This window comes from Meles meles, chromosome 12 (genome assembly GCF_922984935.1).
Source record: "Meles meles chromosome 12, mMelMel3.1 paternal haplotype, whole genome shotgun sequence".
Lineage (NCBI taxonomy): Eukaryota > Metazoa > Chordata > Mammalia > Carnivora > Mustelidae > Meles > Meles meles.
Genome location: NC_060077.1, coordinates 24,631,320 through 24,648,617, shown reverse-complemented (window position 1 = coordinate 24,648,617; position 17,298 = coordinate 24,631,320). Strand labels below are relative to the sequence as shown.

The window sequence follows — 17,298 nt, the reverse complement described above, 5'->3', positions numbered from 1 at the left end:
AGCATAATTACATCTTTAATTTTCTTTTTATATTTGGTGTTTGGAGCCAAGGGGGTAAAGGGAAGGGATCCAAAATTAAATTTATACACTGAGCAGAAGGCGATATTTAAACCAAGACTGAAAGAGGTAAAGGGGAGGGTCACGCCTGGGGGGCAGGAAATTCTCCCCCACAGAGGGACCAGCAAGTGCAAAAACCCAAGGCAGGCCTGGCGTGCCTGAAGAGCAGTAAGAAGGCCAGCATGGCTGGAACAGAGTGAGCAAAGGCAAGTGGAGAGAGGCAGGAGAAGAGGGGAGAGGTTGCAGCAAGCCAAACCACAAAGGACTCCATAGGCCTTCATAAGTTAGTGGTAAATTCTAAACAGAGTAGCCACAAGGTCTGACTTAGGCTTTCACGGGACTGTTCTACCTGCTACATTTGGGAAAAGATGGAATGGGGACAGGGGCAGGAAGTGGAAGGGTGGCTGGAATGTTGTTAGGAGCCTCTCTCAGTGATCGGGAGGATAAATGATAGTGGGCTGGGTAGAGAAGTACAAGGAACAGAAAGGGGCTGGAATCTGAACGCAGAGCCAGCAGAACTGGCTGACGAACTGAAGGCAGGTGGGGGAGAAAGCGAGGAATCAAGGATGACTGCAAGGAAGAGAACTGCCATTACCAGGGCGACTGGGTGGCTCAGTGGGTTAAGCCTCTGCCGTAGGCTCAGGTCATGATCCTAGGAGCTGGGAACCAGCTCCACATCGGGCTCTCTGCTCAGCAGGGAGCCTGCTAACCCCCTCTCTCTGACTGCCTCTCTGCCTACTCATGATCTCTCTCTGTCAAATAAATAAATAAAATTTAAAAAAAAAAAAGAAGAAAGAAAAAAGAAATGCCATTACCCGAGACAAGGAAGAATGACAGAATAGGGTTGTTTAGGAGGGAGTTCAGTTTTAAACACTAATATGAAGATTAAGCCCTCAAAAAAAAGATTAAGCCCTCTTACCTGACTGCAAAGATACAGAAATTACTATACAGCTCAAAAGAAGCATGAGGACTAACACCCAGAATATATAAAGAACTCTTAAAGCTTAACAATTAAAAATGGGTAAAAGATTTACATAGAGATTTCACAAAGAAGAAAGAGGGATGGCAAGTAAGTCCATGAAAAAATGTTCAACGCCACCAGTCATCAGAGAAATGCAAAATAAAACCACAGAGAGATACTACTACACACTGCCTAGAATGGCTAAAATTTCAGCACTAGTAAGACAGTGTTGGCGAGGACGTCAGCAATGGGGACCCTCATACACGGCTTCTGAGAATGCAAAGTGGCATAGTCACTCTGGAAAACAGTCTGGCAGTTTCTTACGTAGTAAAACACAGACCTCCCAGCTGCCCCGGCCATTCTACTCCTAGATATTTACACACAAGAGCAATGGAAACATCTGCCCATGCACATCTTGTACTCAAATAGTCCCAGCAACTTTATCTGTAATGTCCCCAAAATGGAAACAACCCAAGGTCTACCAACAAGTAAATGAATAAATGGAACGGGGGACATCCAGAGAACGGACTACGACTCAGCAACAAAAACCTGGACACATGCCACAACGCAGGAACCTCCAAATCATCATGCTGAATAAACTCACCTAGAATTCCCCCCTTTCCTCCCCAAAGGGTACATAATACATGGTTCCATTCATACTGGAACTCCAGAGGGTGTAAGCCCATCTGCTGTGACAGAAAGCAGATCAGTGACTGTGCAGGGCTGACGTGGAGGAAGGGATGGAAAGCTGGGACAAGACACATTCAGAGGCGATGAAAATGCTCTGTGTCTCTAAACGGTTAGTATTCTACGTAAATACATTCAACAGCCGCAGTCAGGAAGAACGGCTTGTAATTCCCAAATACATGATGACCTAGTGGAGAGAAAAGGGACCTCTCTTCTGCTGCTTCTAGTCTAGCTCAGAACTGGGCCATGGAAACCCCAGGAAGAGAGAGTGCCTTGTCTTGACAGCTAGGATGAAAGTGGTTCATTTCCACGCTTTGTAAACCCGGATCTTGGCAAAAAAAAGACGAAAACCTAGAGCAGAGCCCTTGGGATGTCTTGCCATCCAGTCAGAGGCAGCGTGCACACTCAGGTATACAAGAACCTTCCTTGGCTCGCTCCTCCTAAAGGATAGTCACAGCATAAGCCAACTTCACATAAAACAGCTTAGCTCAACACGTCTCCGCGAAGAGTAGTACCTTTCCTGTAACTCCACACTGAGGGCTTTATTCTTGCAGACTCACAGAACCCACGCACCCAATTCCAGTCAGAGACCAGCAGCTGCCACAAAGAACATTCCTTTTAAAGATTTATTTATTTGACAGACAGAGATCATAAGTAGGCAGAGAGGCAGGCGGGGAGGGGGATGGGGGAGGCGGGGAGGTGGTAGGGGTGGGGGTGGGGAAGCAGGCTCCCTGCTGAGCAGAGAGCCTGATTCGGGGCTTGATCCCAGGACCCTGAGATCATGACCTAAGCCGAAGGCAGAGGCTTAACCCACTGAGCCACCCTGGCGCTCCTACAGAGAACATTCCTAAAGGCAGAGGCATCAACAGCTCACTCCCTGTACGAGGTCTTTTCTGCTGCTGTCCTCCCCGGCTGGGCCTCCCCAAACACCAGCAGCTATGGCCACACTGGAAATGAGTGGATTTTTTGCCACACATAACTGTAACTATGCAACAGATGATACCAACTGGTTCTAGATCCTACCACGGCACGCTGCCCAGACACAGGAGCACCTCGAGCACCTCTATAAAAAGTCAGAGTAACAGCTAAAGTCAGAGGTTTTCCATCTCTGTGGAAAACAAGAGACTGCTCATGTCTTTTCAGGAGATGAACCAGAGAATGTTAGAACATGGCCTGAGTCATGTGTCAGTTCCACAGACAACTTCATCCCCTCTCCCTGCACTCATGTCAGAGGTGATGGAGAAGTCAGAGTTGGAGGTTTGGAGATTAGGAGGTTATGGAGAAGTCACTCAGTTGAGACTGCCGCTTGAGACCAGCGTTGTCCGAAAGAACCTTCTAGAATGATGGCAACGTTCTAGTCCTGCACTGACGTAGGAGCCACGAGCTTCATGTGACCCCTGGGCAGCTGAAATGTGTCTAGTGCAAGGGGAGAAATGAATTTTAAGTTTTATTTAATTTTAGTTAATTTTAATTTAGTCTGGCTAGTGACTACTTTGTTAACTTCAGACTCTGAGATCTGAATGCTCCCCTACAATCTCAAGAAAGAAAAAGAAAACAAAAGTTCAAGCAACCTCTTCCCCTGTCCTCCTCCAGTTATCTTAAAAGTACCAAATTAAAAGTTAAGACCAGCTTGAATCTAGAAGATAAAGAAACACGTTTGATGCTACCAGTTACAGGGAAAATGTTGTTTTAAAAAGATTTTGTTTAAGTAGCATCATGCAGGGCAGAACAAAACCAAACACAGCAGGGAACCAGCTATGAAGGTGTTCTGGGGTCAGAGGCCGGTGGGTGGTCAGGTGACACGGGAAACTTGAGACTGCTTGGGTCAGAAACTCAGGCTGCCACTCATCTTGCTATGTACTAGTGAGCAAATCACTTTTTCTCTCTGGACCTCAATTTTCAGCAAGAAGCTGGACTGAACCACCTGTCCCATCTAATACACAGAATTTCTAGAAACAAAACGAAAAGGCAAAAGACTGTCAAAGAGTATCCAATACTACTTAAAATAAAAGCAAGGTGTGATCATAAATTCCCCTAAGTCCTTTGGAGGTCCTTGTACCCCTTTCCTGGCCCCACGCAATCTTCCTGGACCGGCTCTAGCCCCACTACCCCCTTCCGTTCTCCTCAGAATCCCTCAGCTCACTACCACCATGCCCACTTCTGAACACCTACCTCGTGAATGCCCACTCCATTCAGACTCTTCTAGGCTGAACTATGGCATGTGCCTTCTCTCCCCAGGGGAGGCGGAGGAGTCAACCACTGGCCCTAGATCAAATGAGTTCATGCATGTCAGAGGACAGACCTTTAGTTACGAAAAATAAATGGCAGCATCATAAAGGGAGACAGTGCACTCACATGAGTCACCGGGCAGAAGCCAAGGATGGAGAGGTCACCCACACTTAGAATGACTGGAACAGTCACAGAAGAATGGGCAGTTGGGAAACCCTAACCACGGAACTGCAGGGGACCCCCTCCAAGAGGGGGGCAGAGCAAGCAAGAGCCTGGCAGGCGATGGCCTCTGCTGTGGTCTGAATGTTTGTGCCCCTCCAGCATTCTTAATGTCGTATTCCTCACCTCCAAAGATGACAGCATTAGTAGTAGGTGCTCACCCCCAAAATCCTCCCAGGGGAGCACTCAGATCTCAGGTCATGAGAGTGGAACCCTCATGAACAGGCTTAGAACCTTAGGAACAAGGTTCCAGAGAGCTTCCTAGCCTCTTCTGCCACGTGAGGAAACAACCAGAAGTCTGTGACCCTGAAGATGCGCACCAGACCATGGTGGCACCCTGATCTCAGCCGTCCAGCCTCCAGAGCTGTGAGGAATTGATTTCTGTTGTTTATAAGCTACCCAGGCTGTGGTTATTTTTGTTATGCAGTTTCCTTCTAACCAAGTCACCAAACTCTCTCTTTTTTAAAAATTTTATTTATTTATTTGAAAGAAAGTAAGTAAGAGAGAGGGGAGCAGGAGGAGGGCAAAGGGAGAGGGAGAAGCAGACTCGCAGCTGGGCAGGGAGCCCAGCGTGGGTCTCGATCCCAGGACCCTGGGATCATGATCTGAGCTAAAGGCAGAAGCTTAACCAACCCTCAAATGGTCTCTTTTAAAAATACAGTCCCAGGTGCCTGCATGGCTCAGTTGGTTGGGCGACTGCCTTTGGCTCAGGTCGTGATCCTGGAGTCCCGTGTTCAAGTCCTGCATCTGACTCCCTGCTTATCAGGGAGTCTGCTTCTCTCTCTGATCCTCCCCCGTCTCATGCTCATGCTCTCTCTCAAATAAATAAAGTCTTAAAAAAAAAACAAAAACAAAAAAACAGTCCCCATAGGGTGCCTGGGTGGCTCAGACAGTTAAGCATCCAAATCTTGATCTTGGCTCAGGTTTTGTTTTGTTTTTTGTTGTTTTTTTTTTAAAGATTTTATTTATTTATTTGACAGAGAGAGATCACAAGTAGGCAGAGAGGCAAGCAGAGAGAGTGAGAGGGAAGCAGGCTCCCTGCCGAGCAGAGAGCCCGATGCGGGACTCGATCCCAGAACCCTGAGATCATGACCTGAGCCGAAGGCAGTGGCCTAAACCACTGAGCCACCCAGGCGCCCCTTGTTTTGTTTTTTTAAAGATTTTATTTGACAGAGATCAGAAGTAGGCAGAGAGGCAGGCAGAGAAGGGGGGAAGCAGGTTCCCCGCCGAGCAGAGAGCCTGCTGCGGGGCTCAATCCCAGGATCCTGGGATCATAGCCTGAGCCAAAGGCAGAAGCCCAACCCACTGACCCACCCAGGTGCCCCTTGGCTCAGGTTTTGATCTGAGGGTTGTGACTTCAAGCCCCACATTGGGCTCCACAAGTAAGTGTGGAGCTTACTTCAGAAATAAATAAATAAATAAATAAATAAATAAATAAATAAATAAATAAATAAATAAATAAAATATAGTCCCTATCAGTACAATCCAAGAGCTATAGAGTTCAATAACCTTAAATTCAGGATGGCAACCCCAATCCCTAACCCTTTCTGCTAAGGGTTAACATCCAAGCTGTGCTGTTGTTCATTAATTAATAGTGGCCCTCTGGCTTTAGCTTATTAGAAGCCCTGGAGCAGTGTTAAAAATGCAGTCTAAAAAAAAAAAAAATGCAGTCTAGGGGTGGCTTTGTGGCTCGGTCGGTTAAGCATCTGCCTTCAGCTCAGGTCGTGATCTCAGGGTCCTAGGCTCGAGCCCCGCATCGGGCTCCCTCTTCAGCGGGGAGTCTGTCTGTCTGTCTCTCTCCCTCTGCCCCTCCCCACTGCTCATTCTCTCTCAAATAAATAAATAAAATCTTTTTTAAAAACTGCACTCTAATGGAGATTGGCTTTGAAGGGACACGATGGAAATTTCTGGGGTGATGGTCATGCTGTTTTTCATTTTCACAAAAAAGATAAGGTTGGATTACACAAGGGGACTCATTTATCCAAACCTGCAGGAATATACTTCAGACTGGTACATTTCACTCCATATAAATTTTACCTCACAGAGAAAACGTGCAGTCCAGCCACACACATAACCCCAATCAGAACCTCTGGGACTGGGACACAGACTCTGGTTTTGTAACATGTTTTCCAGGTGCTTCTGATGAAGGCAAGCCTCCGAGAACTCTATGAAAATTACTTGCCTAGACCAAAAAAATAAAAACAGGTATACACAAGGAACATAGTCAAATTAGGATTCCCACTATCTGCAATTCATTGTATGATGGAAATCATAACTCTCAAGAAATGCTGGAACAGCATGAAATGGACACTATTTGCTTATTTTTATTTACAGAAATGGCATTTGCATATGGCTCTAATATTACTATGGTAATAAGATGACATTATTTCTAGATGTAAGTACGCCCCTTGAAGAATGGGTACTTCTTATCCATAGAAGAGTGTAATCCTATTTGAAAGAGGTCGACGCAGGTCAGAGATGTATCTCCATCCTGAAGTGCCCCACTGCTCTTCCAGGACAGGGAAACAGGGCAGCAGCTAAGGGGCGTGGCAGTCAGGGGGCAAAGCAAAGCGTTCATTCACCACCCTGGTCCACTGCTAGGGGCTCACTTCCCCTGTGGGGAGCCACGAGCTGCTGGACCAGAGGCTCATGTAAACGGAGCTTCCTTCTTCCTCTGAAAAGATCAGCTTGTATTTTCTTGGTTCGGAGCTCAAGTTGTCCCCCCCCAACTCCACCAACCAAACCAGAATTCTCATCCCAGTGGTTAGAAGAGAAATTTGAGAAGCAACTCAGCCTTCCCTTGGGAAGGATGGCAGAGTGAGTACCAGAAGGTAATTTTCACTAGCGCTTGTGATCAGCGTGATACTGGGGACCAGAAAGCAGCACTCTCCCCCAGGGCTTCGCCTTCCCACGCGAATACGTTCTTCTCTGGTGATGAAGCCCGTACTCACTTTGCCAAGCTCCCAGAGTACCATTTAGTCCTTGCTATAAGATCCAAGGACAGAATGTACCAGATACAATCCATTCAGTTTTGAACACAGTAACTTGTTTACCTTGAACTAAGAGAGAAGCCAAACTGGGAAATACGCCAAACGAAGGGAACTGGGTGAATCAATACCCAAGGAGGGTAGGAGAAGCGAATGGGGCCAGTCACAAGCCTAGGGCTCCTTGTGTCCTTGCAGCCTCCTGTGGGCCACTCTTACATCCTCTGCCCTGGCAGCGGTGAGCACTTTCGGGGGTACAGCCCTTGCAACTCATCACACTGTCCCATCTGCTTCCCTGCTGTGAAGTGGGCTGGGCAGAGATTACTGCCCCTCATGCCGTGAGGAGGAGCCGGGCTCAGGGGGGTGACATACCCAAAGAAACAGAGCGTCTGCTGGACCCACATTCAAACAAGTCACTGGGACTCCCCTCCTCCCCACCACGTCCCCCCACCCCCACCCCAACTTGTCAGTCTTAACCACTGTGTCATATACCTGTCTTTCCCAAGAGGAAAAATAAATGACTTTTTCCTCCTTCTCTGGATTTCAGGAAGACGAAAAGTAAAACTGTTTTATCCATCTCTAAATGTATCAATCACTGATTTATTCCCTGCTGCCAGCCCTTATTCCTTACTGCCAGCCCCTAAGCCCTCAGAGAGTGGCTGACAGGTCATCTGGTTATTATGTTTCATCAACAACAAAACTCACCACAAGGAATTGTAACCTCAGCTCTAATTAACTGGGGAGAAGAGCCATTTGCTTCTCAAGGCATCCTTCTTGACTGTCCCTCCTGCCCCCAAAGTTGTCCAGACTGCTAAACTGAGTACAACAAACACTTGCTTCCCACTGCTACACATGACACCATTTCAGGGGGGTGCGGGGTTCAATGCTACCGACGCAATGTAACAGACAAGGTCTCAGAAAGCATTATAGCCTAACCAGCAAGCCACTTGTAAGTTTATGAACCAGTTCATTTACTGGGTACCCTCTGAGCGACATGCACTGTGACCAGAGCTGTGAGCGACACAGTGAGGAGTCACACCAAGGACCCCACTGCGGAATGGCTGCAGATGATAATCCTCAGCTTGTAATTTTGTAACTGGGAGTCTTACCTTGTAACCAGTGCCACCAAAGCACAGTCTTAAAACTGCAAAGACCCTCAGCAAAGACAGAATTTGGAAAGCACTCTCCTGGGTCCAAAACATACAGCCCAAAGATGCTCCATGTTAATCTACACTGCTCTATGCACACTCTGTCTTCTAGATCTAATTCAAACCCACCTTCGCAATAAATCAAGATGTGCCAGGAGGCAGGAAGTAGCCAGTCAAGGGTTCTGGTGCTCTACGATCCCACTTGGCTGCCAAGACCCTTATGGCTAAACACATTTTAGGGTGGAAAGGGGTGATGGCTGTTGGGCCCTATCTTCCCTCCAGAACTGACTAGCTTGATTCCCAACGTCCCCTAAGACGGCTTACAACCTAGGCCTGAAGCAGCGGAGCCCCCACAGGATGCCACAGAATGCCCAAAGAGGATCAAGAAGCAGGAATGCCTCGCTTCATTCCCAGCTCTCTCGCAGATAAAATTTAAGCGGGAATATGGGCAAGCCTCCATAGTAACTTTGTATATTTGCTTTGGGCAATTAAGTAATTTTTTGCTCAGCTCAAGGTTCAAGAAGCTAGCAGGGAAATTGTCTCTGACAGACCAGGTGACTTTAAAGGACTGAGAGAGGGGTGCCTGGGTGGCTCAGTCTGTTAAGCATTTGGCTCAGGTCATGGTCCCAGGATCCCTGCTCAGCAGGAAGCCTGCCTCTCCCTCTCCCTTTACCCAATCCCCCTCTCCCACTCATGCTCCTTTCTCTCAAATAAATAAGTAATAACAAATAACATCTTTTTTTAAAAACTGAAAAAAATAATAAAGGACTGAGAGACAAACTTTGTAGACAAGACTCTCTTCCTATGGGAGAAAAGGCAAAAACTAGCTTCCCCAAACTCTCCACTCTGCACTCTGGCTTACATAGACAGCAACAGCCCTTGGGGCACTTGGGTGGTTCAGTCAGTTGAGTGTCTGCCTTCGGCTCAGGTCTGATTCCAGGGTCCTGCCATCCAGCCCAACATCAGGCTCCCTGCTCACCAGGGAGCCTGCTTCTCCCACTCCCTTTTCCCTCTACTGGTGCTCTAATAAATACATAAATCTAAAAAAAAAAGAAGAAGAAGAAGAAGAAGCGGAGGTGGGGGGAAGGAAGGAAGGAAGGAAGGAAGGAAACAAACACCAGCCATTGGAAAAGGGAAGAGAAGAAGAGTCCAGAGATCCCTTTGTTTCTAGGGAAGTTCTCGTTTCATCCCATGCAAGAAGCTGTGGAAGAAAGCAAGGAAGGAAGGAAGGAAGGAAAATCAAGAAAATGGAAATAAAAGACTGCTCAGAAAAATCTAAAAAGTGCCATCAGACACTTCCGTCTACCAAGATGATGTACGTTCTATAGGTATTAGCAAGAACTGTCTATCACTCCTCCCCTTTTCTGTACTACATTCCAGTCCCATCCCTTCTATGTCCGGATAGGCCTCACACGTCAGTCTGCCAGCTCACTTCCATCCCAGAAATCAGCCTGCAAAACACAAACTTCCTCCTTGAGGGCGATGTTTGGCGGCCAGACATCCTCGTCCCTAGCCATCTCTGTGGTACTCAATACCAGCTCTAGCGGTGGACAAAGCTGCCTCCCCTCGGCCAGGGTGGGCAATGTGCTCTTCCTCTCCTAGGGATGGAGAGAATCCTTTTTACCCCCATCCTGTTCAGCCTGTGGGACCTGGGCAGACTGAGCACGAGGCAAATGGAAGGATGGCTTATTGCTGGGTTTCAAACCATGTTCAGTAATGGAAGCCCTTTCTGAAAACGAACGCATAACCAAAACTCCAATTTCTAAGATGGGCAAAAGCAGGGCCAATGCCAGGTGAAGAGAATCTGAAGCAACTTCTTGTGGCTCTTTGCTCCTGGCAGGAGCCTCCAAGCTGTTCCACAGAACGTGAGCTGAAAACCGTGCTCACGGCATTCACTCATGGCACTTGATGTTTCCCAAAGGATAGGCCGTGAGCCACTACTGACCCACAGAAGATTCTAGGTGGCAGACAGGTGGACTTTTAGAAGCAACAGACATCTATTTGTGTTATCATGAATTAGAAAAGATAACCAGCACAAACTCTTGCTACAGTTTCCTTTAAAAAAATACCTTTCTCGCCAAATCTAAGACACCATCAATCACAACATCTTTTAGTGAACAAGAAAAAAAAAAAAATTAACCCAGAACAAGCCATGAATTTTAAGACATTCCAATTTGAGAGATAATAGGATATAAAAAAAGACAATCTAAGGATCACCAAAATAAGTCACTTTCTTTGGTTTTTAGAATTGCGGTATATATATATATATATAAAACATAAGGGCACCTGGTTAAGCATCTGCCTTTGACTCAGGTCATGATCCCAGGGTCCTAGAATCAAGCCCCACATCAGGCTCCCTACTTAGCGGGAAGCCTGCTTCTCCCTCACACTCCCCCTGCTTGTGTGTGTTCCCTCTCTTGCTGTCTCTCTGTGTCAAATAAATAAATAAATAAAATCTTTAAATATATATACACATATACAACATAAATGACAACATAGACATGGCAGAGAGTGTGAAGGTGTTCAAAGGACATTACGTAACACAAGCACACAGAGCACCAGGCCCTGTTCTAGGTGCATTATATCACTGAACATATTTGATCTTTAAACCAACCCTGCTGCATGGTCCCACATCACCCCATTTTCAGAGCAGCAAACTGCGGCCTGATGAGGGTGGGTGACCTGCCCAAGGTCACACACCAGGAAGTGCCAAGGCAAGAATTCCAGCACAAGGCAAGTGGATCCCAGCTCCCTGATTCTTAAGCCTCTCCAGAGGAGGACTCTGGGAAATCACCATTATTCGCCCAAAACTTCTGACTTACAAATATGGCAAGTTCACTGGATTCCAGACGGAGGTGCCACATGTCCAACGTCTGATCATCAGAGGACATGCGACTAGCTGGGGAGAAATATCCTTTCCGGACAGAGTGGAACTTCGGTCACTGCTGACATATCACTAACCTCAATCCGAAGTCCTGAAACTTCAGAAATGTTTTAGAATGCTTATCTCAAGCCTCCCTCACTGTCTTCACTCGGATGACAGCCTCCAGAATCAACGGAAGGACAGGATGACTTGTAGGAGAAGGGTATAAAATGAAGAAATGCAAGCACACTCCTCTAAACGTGAGGGTTGGCCCTCTAGCCAGTCTAAGGCAACCTTAAGAGACAACTAATAATTCTCCAGATTGATCTTTCATGGGCTGTGGCCTCGGTCCTGTCAAGCTGTGGCTGATCCAGTGGCTGGAGGGCAAAGCCATAACCCAGAGTTGGCCAAATCCTCCTTGAGATGAATGATTTGGTTTAAGGACACAGACTATCAGGGGTTACGGTTGGGGTCCACTTCTAAAAACAACTGTATATTAACTGACCCGAGAAGCAGGGACCTCCACCCACCAGGCCTTTCCTGTCGGTGGCACCAGTGAGTGGACCTGCACCGGGCCAGGCTCCAGCCGGCGCCCTTCACACCCTGGGCTAATCCACGCACTCTCCAGATGAATGGGGCCCCTGGAATTGTGCAACATGCTGGCCCTTTCTGCATGTATGCAGAGAAGCATCTCAGGTTTCTAATAACACTGGGCAAATGCCCAGAGAAGATCTGAAGTGAAGCAGAAATCTGATACACAGACCTGTGATCATCACAGAAGAAGGCAAGGGGGAAAACCTGGATCTTATTTTAGGAAAATGCTACCTTATTCTGACACGTAACTCAAAATGCCTACTCGTCAAGGGCTCCGAGTGGGTTAACACTCCTGGCTCTAAGACCCAGCAGACTCGGACATAGGAACCTATTTTCTGTTTATTTCTTGATAACTTCCAAAGCTCACTCTTAGTACTAATTAATCCCCATGAACACCTAATCCCAAAGAAGTTTGAAATACATACCTTCTCAAACACGTTTTTTTCTCAAATGTCAAAACTCAGCACCAGAAAAAGTTAACGCAAGCCAGAGAAGATTATCTTCATAAACATTATGTTCTTAATAGAAGTAAACTGCTCTTTTCCCTTAAGCAAAATAGCACATAACTATGCACGCCCTTTGTACTCGGTTTTCAAAATGTGAATGGGGACACTTTTCCGAAGTCGTGAGTATACAAAAGAACCAAACAAAATCGCAAAAAAATGTGGAAATGAAAAACTTCTCTCTGCTGAAAGGAACTGTTCTTTGTTGATAAAAGGGAGGTTCAAACATATTTTAAATATTTTTAAACAAAGGCCTAGCTGATGTCCCCTAATCCATCCATCCAGCTCAACTTTCTGGGCAGGCAGCTGCTGCAGTCGAGCGCCCGTCCAGAAGGGAGGGCCAGAGGCATTTCCTCAGCGTCCCGCATTCCTGGGGGACACGGGACTTAGCAGAGTTAACAGCAATTTCCAACCTCCGATGCAAGTACAACAACATCTTCATAAAAGTTTTACAAGGACATCCTGGCAAGAGCCAAACTACCACGAAGGGCAATGTTTTGGGGCCCCGAGCATTCCAGCAGCTCGCTTTTCTTGGCCACCTTTCCCAGCTGTGCGGTGCAAAGAAGCGGTCAGCTGGGAACCCACGGGAGGGTCCCGTGGAGAAAGCACTTGGATAAAACAAAGCCAACTGTCCCCATGCTGGCTCAACGCTCCTTGCGCCACAGGACTGAGGAGCAAGTGGAGGCCAGTTAGATTTCAACATCTCGAATTGATGCCGGGGGAAGAGGAATGAGCAGAAGGGATGGCTGCGGAGTCCCACACCACCTCCGTCCATCCTTCCAGAAGACGCCACCCTCAACCCTGTGTTCCTCATTCATGGGAGCCTAAGGGACCCTTGCTCTGAGCAGGCAGGGGGCACATGTAACTCTGGGAGGATGTCTGTGCTGTGATCTGGAGAACAAAGGTCCAAGGTGAATAACAGGACTGTGGGGCCTTGAGAGAAAGCAGTCAGCCTTGGGGCCAATGTTGGTCTCCTAGCACTGCCCGAACAAAGTACCACACACTGGGAGGCTTAAGCAACAGAAACTGATTGTCTCATAGTTCAGGAAGGCTAGACGTTGGGGATCAAGGTGTCTCAGGGCTGAGGGAAAAACCTGTTCCTCTCCGCTAGGAGAGGGGCCTCTCCCCTAGCTTCCAGTGGCTTGCTGGCAATCTCGGGGCTTCCTTGGCTTGTAGAATCATCACGACTATCACTGCCTCCCACTACCTCCCTTCAGCTCAGGACATGATCCCAGGATCCCAGGACACATAGCGTCCTCCCTGTGTATGTGTCTGTGTCCAGATTTCCCCATTTTATAAAGACACGGGTCATACTGGATCAGGTCCCACGATAATCTCATTCTAACTTGACTACCTCCATAAAGACCTTACTGCCAAATAAGATCACATTCCCACCCTCCCCCCGGGTGCCAGGGGTTAGGACTTCCAACATATGAATTTTGGAGATGACACAATTCAACCCATAAAAGGGCCCTAAAGAGAACTCCTGGGGGTTGAGAAAGGAAGGGCCCTACAAGGAGATATGAGCATTTTCATTCCTCGGCATCTCTTTTACAGTGAGTAACCACAGAAGCTGCAAGTCCATATCACAATGCAGGAGTAAGTTAAATGAATAATTTTTCTTTAAGTGGGTGGAAAGAGGTGGGAGAGAAACACAGGCAAGGCGCCATCACAGAGGGAAACAAGGAAAAATGAGGTGTAAAATGATACATTCATAGAACATTTTGGCAGAGGCCTGTTGCCAGTAGCTATATGGTAGACTCTCAGAGTCTGGCAAGATATAAAAGAGGACAAGGCCCAAAATACATTAATGGCCCGGCTATGGCTTTAGAGCGAGTCATAACTGGCCGGGAAATGGGGCTCACCTCACAGTTCTGTGAGCTGCTAAGTTTGAGTCTCATGCCATTCAGTGAGGATTTACATGGCAAGGATCAGGTCACTGCCTGCCCCTGGCCTGGGCTTGAACTAGGCACCAGGCTCGGGTTTTCAGAGTAAGCAGGGTCCTGAGAAAGAGACACATGGACAAGGGCCCTCAAGAGCCACAGCCTTTCAAACCCAAACCATGGAATAAGGAACACCAGTGTTTGGCAAAGGTGGGTGATGATAGACAAAAAAAAGAAAGGGAAGAAGAAAATGGGGAGGCGTTTTATTTTCAAAGGTGTCTCAATGGTAATGGCTTTGTGATTCCAAATATTGTTAAAGCCTCGGGATGCAATCACGGGTGTATAATACTTTAAAAATATATATTGCCACCATCACAATGGTCTGTGCTAATGTTCTCAGATAACAGAGGCAAGCACCTGCAAAACTATTTCATCCCAATTTCTATTAAATGCCACCTAGGCCAGCGGTACCCAAAGTCCAGTCTGAAAGCCCCTGGGGAGATCTTTATATCTTTTCAGAGACCTTATGAGGACAAAACCATTTTTGTAATAATACTAAGATACTGGGGATCAGGGCGACTCAGCAGGTTAAGCATCCAACCCTTGAATTTGGCTCAGGTCATGATCTCAGGGTTGTGAGACTGAGCCCTGCATTGGGCTCCACACTCTGTGGGGAGTCTTCTTGAGAGTCTCTCTCCCTCTCCCTCTGCCTGCTCACAAGCTCTCCCTCTAAAATAAATAAATCTTAAAAAAAAAAAATACAAAAGACATTATCTGCCTTTTAGAGTTGTGCCGACATTTGCCCTAATTGTGTGAAAGCCACATGGGAAGAGCTATTGTTGCATGAATCAAAGCAGTGGTATCAAAATTCACTCTTGATTATTATACACTGGTAATTAAAAAAAAAAAAGTTTCCTAAAGAATGTCCATGAAGGGGCGTCTGGGTAGCTCAGCTGGTTAATCGTCTGCCTTCAACTCAGGACATGATCCCAGGATCGAGCCCTGCATCAGGCTCCCTGCTCAGCAGGGAGTCTGCTTCTTCATCTGCCTTCTGCTCCCCCTGCTTGTACTCTCTGTCTCCGTCAGATAAACCAATAAAATCTTAAAAAAAAAAAAAAAAGTCCATGAAGAACACTGATGAAGTAATAATTATTCATTTTATTAGCTCTCAACTCCTAAGCACATGCTTTTTAATATTCTGGGTGACAAAATGGGAAACAGGCATAAAGCTCTTCTGCTGTATATCAATATGACGACAGCTGCCTCAAGAAAAATCATTTGTGCAATTGGGAGTTGCAAGCTAAACTAGCCACTTTATTAAAAGAGCGTTTTTACTTAAGAGACAGCTGAAAAAGTACCGTTATATAGATGAGTACAGGGCAGACATTTTTTCAAAAATGAGTAAGTCTGTTGTTTCAAGGAAAACAACTCATAGTATTTGTTGACAATGATAACATTTGAATTATCAAACAAAATTAGGGTTTTGAGAACTTTGTATCTATCATCATGAGCTTGAAAAAACCAACTTAAAAACTTTCCTAACGAGATAGGTGAGATATCAACAAATGCAATTTTTTAAATACAACACAATATGTCAGCATTTGGAAGACCCGCATGACTCAGGGAATGAGTATCTCCCAAATGACCAATGACCAAGAAAACAAAATCACTTCATTAGTAAAAGTCCATTTAAAGTGCAGGAGAGACCAAGGGATTTCAATGTAAAAGAATACGAAGAGGTCACTGATATGGCTTCAGGTTTCACATTGCATCTAACCTTTATGAAACTACCTCCTGGGGGTGCCTGGGTGGCTTAGTCATTAAGCGTCTGCCTGAGTGGCTAAGTAGGCTAAGCCTCTGCCTTCGTTCAGCTCAGGTCATGGTCTCAGGGTCCTGGGATGGAGCCCCGCATTGGGCTCTCTGCTCAACAGGGAGCCTGCTTCCCCCTCTCTCTCTGCCTGCCTCTCTGCCTACTTGTGATCTCTGTCTGTCAAATAAATAAATAAAATCTTTAAAAAAAAAAAAAAAAGCATCTGCGTTCAGCTCAGGTCATGAGCCCAGAGATCGTGAGGTCAAGCCCTGAATTGAGCAGGAAGTCTGCTTCTGCCCCTCCCACTCCCCCTGCTTGTGTTTCCTCTCTCCCTCTCTCTCTCTGTCAAATAAATAAATAAAATCCTAAAAAAAAAAAAAAACTACCTCCTGTCAAGTTTTGATATAGTATCAAAGAATATCCAAAATTATCTTAAGAACCAATAAAATACTCCTCCCTTTTTCAACTACATATCTGTGCAAGGCCAGATTTTCTTCATATACTTCAACTAAAGCATATTACAACAGTCAGTGTGAGGAAGTAGATATGAGAATCCAACTGTCTTATTAAGCCAGACATTAAAGAGATTTACAAAAATTTAAAACAGGGCCACTCTTTTCAACGTATCATCCAAAACAATATTGTTGTGTATACAAATTTTAATTAATATGTAATAATTATTTTTAAAAATTAATTTAAAAGCTGGGGCACCTGGGTGGCTCAGTCAGTTAAGCATCTGACTCTTGGTTTTGGTTCAGGTCATGATCTCATGGGTTGTGAGTTCTGAGATCTCATGGGTTGTCAGGCTCTGTGCTAAGTGGTGTGTCTGCTGGAGGATTCTCGCCCTCTGCTCCTCCCCTACTCGCTCCTGCGCTTTCAAGATCTCTCTTATTTACTTTTGTAAATAAATCTTTCTAAAAATTATAAAAATTAATTTAAGAATTAAATATTTTTAAAGATTTATTTACTTGTTTTAGAGAGAGAAAGAGGGAGAAAACACGGGTGGGGTAGAAGCAGAGGCAGAGGGAGAATCCATAAGCAGACTCTCTACCGAGTACGGAGCCCGACATAAGGCTAGATCCTGGGAACCCCAAGATGACGACCTGAGCTGAAACCAAGAGCTGTCCACTCAACTGATGGCGTCACCTAGGCACCCCCCAAAAATTAAATATTTTTAAAGTTTCTGTTTTCATTTCATGGCAAATGTCAATAGACATAACCCACATGAAGAAAACCTCTTTGTGATCCTGGGCGCCTGGACAGCTCAGTTGGTTAAGCATCTGCCTTTGGCCCATGTCACGATCTCCCAGCCCTAATGAGCCCAAGAGAAGCTAGTTTAACCCACATGCCAACATTCTGG

At 46.1% G+C, this 17,298-nt stretch overlaps 1 protein-coding gene across 2 annotated transcripts in view; it reads right to left on the bottom strand.

Moving 5' to 3' along the window:
• Positions 1-17,298, bottom strand: part of ZNRF3 (zinc and ring finger 3) — a 155,380-nt gene that overhangs the window by 80,317 nt on the left and 57,765 nt on the right. Inside the window, exon 1 of one of the 2 annotated variants that reach the window (XM_046025718.1) lies at positions 6,191-6,302. The exons of the other annotated variant lie outside the window; for it this stretch is intronic. Coding sequence (XP_045881674.1) covers positions 6,191-6,277 — 87 coding nt within the window. The 5' untranslated portion in view covers positions 6,278-6,302. Of the gene's footprint in view, positions 1-6,190; positions 6,303-17,298 lie in introns of those variants that run through there. 2 annotated transcript variants of the gene reach the window in all.